At 42.7% G+C, this 11,405-nt stretch overlaps 2 protein-coding genes across 2 annotated transcripts in view; one reads left to right on the forward strand and one right to left on the reverse strand.

Annotated features, from left to right (window-relative positions):
• Positions 1–4,506: 4,506 nt before the first annotated feature.
• LOC122084961 lies at positions 4,507–5,031 on the reverse strand. The gene has a single exon (XM_042653369.1). The coding sequence runs from the start codon at positions 5,029–5,031 to the stop codon at positions 4,507–4,509; it is 525 nt and encodes a 174-aa protein (XP_042509303.1).
• A 4,192-nt stretch (positions 5,032–9,223) lies between these two features.
• LOC122084962 (polyprenol reductase 2) overlaps positions 9,224–11,405 on the forward strand; it is a 4,016-nt gene continuing 1,834 nt past the window's right edge. Inside the window, exons 1-2 of the mRNA XM_042653370.1 lie at positions 9,224–9,827; positions 10,448–10,797. Coding sequence (XP_042509304.1) covers positions 9,672–9,827; positions 10,448–10,797 — 506 coding nt within the window. The 5' untranslated portion in view covers positions 9,224–9,671. The remainder of the gene's footprint in view (positions 9,828–10,447; positions 10,798–11,405) is intronic.

Below are 11,405 nucleotides of genomic sequence, written 5' to 3' on the forward strand. Positions count from 1 at the left end.
AACGGCCATGTTCTTGAACCATTGAGCGGCCTCAACCGTAAAAGCAAAACCCTGTAAGGATCCAGTAGGGTCATGAGTACCTGAAACTCAAGTAAGCACAAAGAATGAGAGGAGGAAAATACTTACATCGCCCATCCAGCCATAGGCCTGTTCTAAGAAGTCGATAACATATAACTTCCTCACACAGGTAATGTCCCTCTTGGGACGACTACGATAGCACCAAACCCGAGCTGCAATGGGGTCCAGCACGGTGTCGTTCTCCAATAGGTCCACCCAGGGATCCACGAGCTACTTTTTAGCTTGGGCCACCTTGGATGGGTTGCCCTGTTGTGCCTCCTCCATAGGCAAGCGCCTCCTATTCTGGCAGTCAGTGCCGGCCCCTGCTTGGTCGGGCGTGCCAGACTGTCTCAGTGCCTTCTCTCCAGAGCCCACTGGCTCCTTACCTTTCAGAGAGCCTGGAGTCCCATGTCGATCTGAATCTTGGATTGGGGGGGCATCTCCTTCCCTAGCTTGCCCCCAATAATAAGTGGCGAGGATTTGTTACCCGCGCCAGGGGGAGGGGCGACCTTCGCGCCTGAGTTGGGGCTCACCACGGCCTTGCCCTTCTCCCCGGCCTTCTTGGTAGCCTGCTCGGCCACCTCTTTCTTCCTCATGTCCACTGGTCGCATGGCCAGGGCCTTGTTTTCTACCTTCACGTTAACCACTGCAAGACAAGAAAGAGTTGAGCTGGATCAATAAAGGGAAAACAAGCTAAAACTGAAAAAAGAAAAAAAATCGAGCTGAACCACCAAGAACCGGACTCGATTGGACCCTTACCAGGGACTTCACATAGCTCCCACTCTCGGAGAAAGTCTTCATCCTGCAACATATGCATATCCACAGCCTCCCCACCCAAACACATCTGATATGTTTAGAGGTCAGCTGGGGAGAGCTTGGGTGCTTGGTTCAGCATGGAGAGGGTGGGCTTGACCAGGTCGCTGTAAGAACCATCCCTCTCCCTCTTGGTGAAGTAGTACCACCTTGAGATGTGCCTCTTCACCAAGAACATCTTCCTGAATAGGTCCAGCGTCGCGGTCTGACCCAGCTTCGAGACAAACACCTCAAAGCCAAGAAGAGTCCGCCATGAGTTTGGAGTCAGCTGGTTGGGAGCGAGGCACCAGTGATCCAGAATCGAGCTGATCAGCTCGGGCACAAGAATCCTCAGGCCACTCTGGAAGGCAACATTGTAAAGGGCCACCTCATCCCCAGAGGCATCCATTCGTTCATTTTTGTCTGGGATGCACATCACCACATAATCGGGTATGCCGTATCAACTTCGGATCAGGTCGAGTACCTTGGGCGTCAAGATGCTTGGGGTATTCACTGCAGTTTTCTTCTCCCCAAAGGAGGAAGTAGAGCCTTGCCCCTCAGACTTTGCCAGGCCAGCCTCGGGGACTTTGGCACTGAAGGGCCTGCATCTTGAGTGCCTGCTACCGCGGCACTTAAGGGCTGAGCTGGGGCAGCCCAGCCAGCTCCACCCCTGGTCGGGACGGTCTAAGCTAAGACCACCTCCACAGACTCAGAGCTCGAGCTACTGCCTGAGCCTGAGCTGCCGTCAGAATTGGAGCTATCGTTGGAGCCCTAACTGCTGGAAGTATCGCCACTGGAGGACAAGGGATCTAGAATTGGGCACTCAGGGTGGTTTTCCCCAGTCCTCATAGTCGTCAAAGGGGTCTGGTTGGGAGAATCTGGGTCACATACGAATGCCATATCAGGATCACCGGGACTAACACTAGGGTACACGGAGGGCTGAGCAGAGGATCAGCGGGTCACAACCATTACGTGATCTTACTTACTTGTAATAGGACGAGATTGGAAAAGAGGAGCTTGTAAAGGATGAGCTGGATGTTTGCACCAGGCTACTCTGAGGTTCTGAGGATGTTCGCACTGAGGATAGGAGCTAGCTGAGTTGACTTTATCGCATGAACGAATGACAAGACTCTGGAAAAAAAGTACCCTATTTATAGGAGAAGGCAGTGGAGAATGAACGGCTGGATCTAGCTGAGATCAACGGTGAATAGGAGCAGTCTCTTCGCCTGCCCGAGGTGAAATAACAGCTTCGAGTCACACAGTAGGATGAGTGCATTTTATGCTGAGCAAACAGCACATGATCAAAAAATTCAACAAAATTTAATGCTCTAGCTGTCCGAGCCGAACCGCTAGAGCAAGGGGCTGGTGATGAGTGCTACATTGATACCTTATCTAGCCGTGCTGCCACCTTGGCCCTCCATCAGCCCGAGCTGCCACCTAGGCATCTCTTCAACCCGAGCTGTCACCTCGGCATCTCTTTAGCCTGAGCTGCTTCCTTGGCACTCCATTAGGCCGTGCTCCCACCTCGGTCATCCATCAGACCATGCTGCCACCTCGGCCCTCCATCAGCCCAAGTTGTCACCTCGGCATCTCATCTAGCCATGCTATCACCTCGGCCCGACGTCAACAACAAGGTTCCCAAAAATGTGCTCTCATCCACTCCTACATTCAAGGAATATATATAATCCCTATTCATAAGGATAGGACTCTGTCCACTACACGTCACCAGAGACATCTACTCCTCACACGGTTAGCATTTCTGAGATAAGAGGGGAATATTCCCCTGGTATACCCTAGGATCTGGAATATTCCCAGCATTAGAGAGCCATTACCCTCGAGGACTCTACGCCTTACAGGACTCTCCACAAACGTCTCCCATCCTCCCTCCATTGGTAGCCTATAAATATCAAGGTAAGCCTCCCTCAAAAGGGATCGATCACTTCTCTTTTGACTGAATACTCTCTTAAGTATCTATTGTGGAAAGATCTGACTTAGGCATCGGAGAGTCCCCCCGTCGGGTCAACCCAGATCTCTCCTACCTTCTCTTTTGTGCAGGTCTGCTGAAGCACCAGGAACTGCAAGGAAGATCATCCAGTCAATTTTTGTTGCATCACGTTCAATCACATTGGCTTTAGTCACACCTTCCCGAAATAAAAATCGGGTTTCATCAAAGACAACATGGCGAGATATAATGGTCCTACTAAATGTTTTATCAAAAAAATATACCCCTTATGTCTTGCACTATATCCCAAAAAAACATGAAGAATAGATCTGTAGTCTAACTTATACCGATGTAATGGCCTTAGAAGGGGGTAACAAGCACACCCAAAAATTCTGAGATGGTCATAAGTTGGGTGTGTACCATATAGTCAAAATAAGGGAGAAACATTTCCAAGAATAGGTGTGGGTAACCGGTTTATTAAGAAGGCTACCGTAGTAAAGGCATGATGCCAGTATTGTTGTGGAACAGAAGCATGAGATAGCAAAGCCAAATCGGTCTCTACAATATGTCTATGACGTCACTCCGCAGATCCATTCTGCTCATGCACGTGAGGGCATGAGAGACGATGAACAATGCCACATTGTTTCAAAAAATGAGATACAGTTCGGAATTCTCCCCCCCCAGTCACTATGAAACCTTTTAATTCTGCGGTCAAACAGGTTCTCAATAAGAAGTTTAAACTTTTGAAAAATAGATAAAACTTCAGATTTTACTGTCAAGGGGTACAACCAGATATATTTGCTATAAGCATCCAAAAACATCATAGTATCTATGACCATCGGTCAAGGGAATGGGAGATGGCCCCCAGACATCGGAGTACACCAGGTCAAGAGGACTAGTAGAAATGGAAGTGGATCGATCAAAAGGAAGCTTGTGCCCCTTGCCCTGCTGACATGCATTGCAGAAAGAATAGTCTTTCTCTATGGTAATGGTAACCCAAAATTATGAATGATGTGATGAACAGTCCGGAGGGCAGGATGCCCGAATCTATTATGCCATTGAGTGACAGAGACCCGTTCCCCTAAACACGCCTATGGAGAACATTTATTAGCACTCTTATTCAGAATGAGCAGGTAAAGACCATCCTTAGTTCGGCCCTGGAGGAGGCATTTCCCCGAGTAGCAATCCTTCACCAAAAAATAGTCAGGGTGGAACTCAAAAGCAACATTATTGTCATGAGTAAATTGAGAGACAGAAAGTAAGTTTCGAGTAATGGAAGGGACATGCAACATATTGTGTAGATGGAAATTTGAAATAAAAGAGGTGCCAATGTTCTGGATTTGCAAACCTGAGCCATTTTTTATTTGAACATGATCGTAACCATTATAAGGCTATGAGAGATGAAGATTGTCCAGATCAGAGGTTATATGGTTTGTAGCGCCAGAGTCTGTGTACCAAATATTATCATTGGTAAGGGGTATGTAAGTAGCCATATTAGCCATTGGTGGAGCGGAAGAACCAGTGGAATAGGCATGGTTAAAGAGTTGGTGACAGTCAATGGTTGTGTGACCTATACGGGTGCAAATCTGACATTGATTATTAGGGCGATGTGAAATAAAATAACTATGCCCTTGTGGTGCACCATTAGAATTCCCGTTTATGGGATGTTGGCTATTATTGTTGGAGTAGCCATTAGAAGACCGGTTGCCACCAAACTACCCACGAGAACGTCCATCAGAACGTCCACCATAACATCCACGAAAGTAGACATTGCCACGGTTATTAGATTTGTTACCTTGGGTCTCAGTGCAAGCAACATTGGCAATAGGAGAAGTGCCATGAAGATGCAATACATCATCTTTAAGATGCAACTCCTGTGTGAGAAGCATGTCATGAAGATCATGGAACGTAATAGGGATATCACGAGTTGAAATGGATGTGACAAACGCGGCATAATCAGAACCAAGTCCATTCATAATATGGAGGCAGAGGTCTTCGTCCGAGACGGGACATCTTGCAATGGCAAGTTGATCAGTAATGGTTTTGATTTTGAGTAAATACTCATGGATCGTGGAAGCACCACGCTTAGTTTGTTGGAGTTGCAATTGTAACTGCATGATGCAAGCTGTTGAAGTGGTCGAATAGAGCCACTCAAGAGAGGTCCAGATGGCGTGAGAGGAGTTGCAGCCAATGACTTGGGTGTGAATAGCTTCAGTGAGAGAGGCAAGAAGCCAACACATTAGTAGTTAGTCCTGGCGAACTCAACCAGTATATGCTGGGTTGGGAAGAAGCACAGGATCTTAGCCAGTAGCAGCGGCACCATTAGCCATGGGTGGAGGACAGACAGAGGATCCGTCAATCAGTCCATAAGTCATAACTTTTGAGTAGGGGAATAAGTTGAGATCGCCACAGCAAGTGGTTGGTATCACTTAGCTTAATCAAGATAAAGTTATTGAAAGAGGGGATGGGACTAGAAGGGGTGGGAGAAAACCAGATCCCTGGGATGTATCTGAGATAGCAATGGTAGGTAAAGAACCTTGCGGCTCTAATGCCATGTTGAAGAAGAAGAATAGGAGAGCAAGACAAGTGTTTAATATGGGAACGCCACCTTGATTCTTGCAATTATCCAAAGCTGGCTGATTCTTGGCATTATCTAAAACTGGCGAGTGATTTTCTCTCATAATTCATTACCATTTGAATTCACTGATTTTGGGTTCGAGTTGACATATCTTACCATCGCTTGTTGATCTTATTGTATCAAGGCTTTGGCTTAGGGGCTATGATCATAGTTTAAAGTATCTCCGATACCGATACGATACTCTCCGATACGTATCTTAAATTTAACCGACCAATACGATACATGAAATTTTTAAAATCCTTTCGTATCGATATATATCCTATGATACATATCGATATGCACCAATACACTATTGATACGTACTGATACTCTATGGAAAATATAAAATCGAGGTGAAATATATGTTTCGGTATGTATCGGTAAGTATCGGTGAGTATTTGTATGTATCGTTCGGTACGTATCGATGATTATCAGTACGTATCAATGAGTATCGGTACGTATCAGTATGTACCGATACAGTGCGCTAGTCATATAATGGCCAAAATGGGTATTTTTTCAGAAAACACGATTTTTTGAGGGTTTTTCTTCCAAAGTTGCTGTCAGCCATATTTCTCTCTAACTAAAGTGGAAATCAATGTTGGAAACAAGGATTTTACAATTATGGGACAACTACAAACCTTGAATTCTTAGTTAAGGTCTTTTGCTCGCTGATCTACCTTTCCTTGTCTAGACCTGCTACGACCTCTTCGATACCCTCAATTTAGTGTTTATGCATAATACATATTATCAATAGTTTTTTTTAACAATTTTTTTATGTAAAAGTGTTTAAAAATGTGTTTCATATCCATTTATATGCGTATCTTTAGCATATCTTAGTGTATCTCCGATACGATATGATACCCTCCGATACGTATCTTAATTTTAGTTGGCCGATACAGTGACCGATACCGATACTTTAATCCCTATTCAGTACCCCAGAACGGATCCAGATCCTCTAAAATTCTTAGATGGTGTAGTTTGGTGCAGTGCTACCTGCAACACTAGACATCTGACCCAGTCCACATGGCCGGTGAGGATGAGGGGAGAGCATGGCTTTACAAAACCATTGATGGTTTTGATTTTGACCCAAAACCCACTTCCGTATACACATCCCCCACTCCTCTTTCTCCCTTTATAGCTGAAATGGAAAAGAGGAGACATAGATCTCTTCAGATTCGCCTGCACAGTGAGGTGTCCAGTGCAGCTGTTGTTGACGGTCAATCCAACAACGGTTTCGATTCCCTCTCTCTCTCTCTCGCTCAATCTCTCTCTATGTTTCCTCTTTTCTCTCCTCTTCTTATCCTCTAAAACAGAACACTTCAGCTCGTCTAATTTCTTCTCTGATTTCTTGCAATTCACTTCTGTCCTATTGAGAGTAATATAATTTCTCCTACCATTCTTCTATCCTGAATTCTATATCAGTTCTACTGATCTACAATAATCTGGACATTTAGAAGTTTTTGCGCTCCAGATTATTCCTAGAACCTTGCAAGTGGACAAAGAACAGAGTAGCATTTGGAGCAACCAGTTCTGTTATTTCCCATGTTTGACATTCTGATCCTCTTTGTTCCTCTTATGTAGACCCACATTGACTGGCCATAAGAAGTTGAAGTGATTTATAATCCACTAAAAGCAGCTTTCTTGAATGGATATAGATTTCTCATTGGTTTCTCTGTTACAGAACTCTTCTTTTCTTGGGATTTCCTATCAAAAGAAAAAGAATTCTTTCTTCAAGAAATGAATAGGGAAAAGATTTGAAAATTTTAGGAGAGATACATTATAATCATTGCATTGATATTTTGTTCACGATGCAATGATTGATTTATATGTTTCTCTTTCCTCAATTTTAAAATTTTATATTCTCATGTGAATGGCATAAGGGTATGTTTTAGGACAAAAAAACAGGTTCCCATCATTTTATTAGGATTATAGATCCATCATGGAGGAATCGTAAAAAAAAAAACTCATCTCCAATTAAACCCAATAGAGTCACAAAATCTTATATATTAAAGGATAAACCCCCCCCCCCAAATGGTGTGGGGTGTCAAAGTTACTACACTTGACTTAAATCCATCAGTTGAAGCCTGAGACCAATTAGACGAATAGGCTCAAGCACCGATCAATTAATAATTGGGGTTCTTGGTGCATACAAAGGTGGTACCTTGATGTAGAGGTGTCGACTAGTTGGTTCAGGTTACTTTTAGTCAGGCCTAGTCAGCCCCACCCCACTTTTGGATCCCGCACCATGAACCACAACATGTTTAAGTAATCAATCCTCAAAGGCTAGGCAGGGTCCTATATAAAAAAGGGCTATTGATTAAATGCTTTAATTTTCAAAGGCATGTATTGCCAAGATAATAGTCCAGCTCTAGAGCTCAATGGTGTACGATTTGAACTCTTGGTTAATTCAAAAGTGCTCGTTGATGATAAAAGTATAGATTGATTCATCAAATTCATCTACAACAATACTAATTAAAAAATAGTTGGGCTTAATCGGGATCATAAGGAGTCTGACTTAGTCGAGCTCTTAGGCGGTCGATCCCAGTGAGGCAACTGTTAGGTCGCATTGAGAACAACCAAATATTATTCGCTCCAGGCCTAAGCTCAACACGCTTAATAAATGGTTTGGGCCAACCTCTGGTTTTTCCAATTGGGCTAACCAGTGTGAGACTAGATCTGACATCCTTAGCGTGATGGTCACTTGGTCGAGACTGATCGAATGCCATAACTAAGGGTGTTAATCGGTTCAGTTTTGATGTATACGGTACAATTTGGTTCGATTCACATTTATTTGGTTGAAACCAAAAGCGAATTGTTCACCAAACGGTTACATTTTGGAAATTGGAACCGTTTATTAAATGGTTCCGATTTCATGTTTGCGGTTTTACACTTTCGGAAACCATAACCGTCTATTAAATGGTTCCGATTTCACGATTTTAGCGTGATGGTCACTTGGTCGAGACTAATCGAATATTATAACTAAGGGTGTTAATCGGTTTGGTTTTGATGTATATGGTACAATTCAATTCGATTCACATTTATTTGGCTGAAACCAAAAGTGAACTATTCACCAAATGGTTGCACTTTCGGAAAACATAACCGTTTATTAAATGGTTCTGATTTCATGTTTTCGGTTTTACACGATTTTGATCGCGGTTTAATTCATACAGTTTGCTGGTTTATTCGCATGCCTCTTGAAATTTGCCTTCGTTGATAAGAACTTCAATCTTGTATCAAATACAATGAGCAATGAGGCATTGAAGGGGCAAGTTTTTAACTACATTACTACATAATAGGAGTAGCCTATTGAATAGGCTATTGGACAGCCTCTATGGTCCTTTATTATTTTTTAAATTAAACTCATCTTATTTTGTTTACATGAAACTCGTTATTTTAGTAAGTTATATGGTTTAAACAGGTCGGTTTTGACGATGTTAATTCAGTTTGAAACCTGGGTTGAATGGTTAAAATTGAATCGAACTGTTTAATTAATCGGTCTGAAATTTGAAACCAGAAACAAACCATTTACTAAACAGCTTCTCGATTTTGGTGTAAACGGTTTGATTCGATTTTGATAAACGGTTTTGGTTTCAACTGCCAATCCTAATGGTTCGACCAATCGATAATCCTAGAGATCCAAGCAAGGATTTTTTAATCGAATTGGATCGACCATGGTCACGGTCGACCTGATTCTAGCCTATTTGGTTCGACCGATCCCTTTCAAAATATAGACTTAGGGCATACTTGAACGGATTCCTCATTGATCCAAACCAATTTCAATTTGATCAGAATTGAAATTGGCCAAGACCAATCCGGATCTTGGGACTACTTTTCAGTTATCCTTTCACCATTAATGTCGTATTGGAGCTAAAATTCTCGATTGAATATATAAAATGGTTTCCTGATTTGCCTCTTCGACCCGTACGAGATTACGAGTAAAACGACGATAAATGGTAGAGATTAAGTACAATTACAATTGAAATCTTATCCATATCTTTCAAACTCGAATCGATTCCAGTATTGGATCGAAAGCAAAGGTTCTTGGAAGTTATTCATTCCACGTTTGGAATTGCTTAGAGCTCAAGTCGGCTACGAAACTTCAAAATTACAAATTCCTGCTTGAGTTATCAGTCGCTTCAATTTCCTCTGGTTGTCATGGTGCTGACTGCTGAAGCCTCGACGTCAAAATTTGAAGACTAGGGTTTTGTGGGTTTGTGCTTCGTTCGTTTTCCGTTGTTCCCTATCGGAAGTAGTTTTTGTATAATGAAGATTGAATTTGTATCGCTGTTGAGAGCAGCGTGGATTGCGGCAATCTTGCCTATTCTTGTTGCTTCGCTCCCTTGTGCTTGTCTCAGTTCCTTCCATCGAATTGTATTGACATTCGCGAGCAGAGGGAAGACCATGCCATCTTCTTCAAAGGTGAGTGCACCAGAACTTTAAGCAATTCAGTTCTCACCCCCCCCCCCCCCCTTCCTCTCTTCCGCCCGCAACTTTTATATTTTGAGCTATGTTGATGTTGGTTCTAGCATTTATGCAATTCTTGAATCCAAGTTGTAATTCTTGAACCGCTGTACATTCGAAATTTAGGGTTACCTGTAAACACTATCATACACGAGTAAATAGACCCCCCCCTAAAAAAATGATATAATATGAGTTTGAAACGGGGCGCGGTAAAGGTAGGAATGTTGCGACCCCGGTGGTCAAACGGTCGAAACAGCCTCTCGACATTGTGGGGGTAAGGCTGCATAGTTCTCGCCCCGGACCTTGCACATACGGAAGCCTTGTGCACCTGTTACACCCTTTTTTTTTTTATTTATTTAATATGAGTTTGTAGTAGAAAGTGTATTTAGGCTGCGGAAATGTGATTGCTTGGGCATCATGGGGAAGAATGTCATGAAAGTGTAATGTTTGTTGCAAATGTGAAATGATAAGTATGAGCAAAACTAATGTAATTTTATATGAGAAAATTCATTATTGCCAGTGCCAGCTAAATTGGCTGAATTGAATCTTATCTAATTTGTTGATTTGTGGAATTGTAGAAATTCACTGTTCCCCAGAGGTTCTTCCTCCATTTTTATGTGGTGGCTGTGGCATTGACAACAGTTTTGCTACTTATGACTTGGTTCTATGCGTATCGGATGGCGCCATTGAGTTCTGAGTCTTTCCATTATTCTACAGTTGCAAGCCACTTGACTGGAGGCTCACATATATTTTCCATGCATAAGTCTCCTTCAACTCCTCTGAAACATAGATACAGGGTATGGAAAACCTTGTTTTTGCTTTTACTGATGGAAGTTCAAGTCCTAAGACGCCTTTATGAGACCGTACATGTTTTTAACTACAGCCCTTCAGCTCAGATGCACATTTTTGGCTACTTAACTGGGATTTTGTAAGTTTCTGAAATCTCTCCAACTCTTACCCTCCTCTTGACCTGCCATTTTCCATGTCTATTTTGGTTTTGAATATACTGACTTTACCGGCTTTGGGGAAGTATTGCTTCTAACCCCTTGTGGTACAATTTGCATCCTCTACTCCCTGTTTACACATCTGTTAAGTTCTCAGGGTTAGAAACACATTGGGATCTAGGGTCATTGATGTACCCAGCATGCTTATGCAAACACCCATCGATGATTTTTTGCACCATGTGCACTTTCTGACAGGTGGGCACAGGGAAGAGAGAGGTTAACAGATGTTCTGAGTTGATGCTTTGTATCTCAATTATATAATTGATTTCCAACCATTGATAATGGCACTAATGTGGTCTTTGGGTGTCAAACAAATATAGATTCCTTTGCACTCTAGAATGTGTATGTTTCCTGCTCATCACTTATGTATAATATTGTCTTGGAAGTTCCTCTCATGATGTACAGAAATGACTGGTTTTCAATGTTCTAAAGTTGTTAGATATATTTATTTTCCTTTTGTGCTTATTTATAAGTTCATTTTGTATGTGTTCCTCTCATAACACAAAAGTCTCATTTTGCCTACTCCCCCCCC

This window comes from Macadamia integrifolia, chromosome 7, assembly GCF_013358625.1.
Source record: "Macadamia integrifolia cultivar HAES 741 chromosome 7, SCU_Mint_v3, whole genome shotgun sequence".
Classification (NCBI taxonomy): domain Eukaryota; kingdom Viridiplantae; phylum Streptophyta; class Magnoliopsida; order Proteales; family Proteaceae; genus Macadamia; species Macadamia integrifolia.

Bases quoted from the DNA above. Each gene is read 5' to 3' on its own strand.
- LOC122084961 (XM_042653369.1), bottom strand. From the start codon at position 5,031: ATGTGTTGGCTTCTTGCCTCTCTCACTGAAGCTATTCACACCCAAGTC.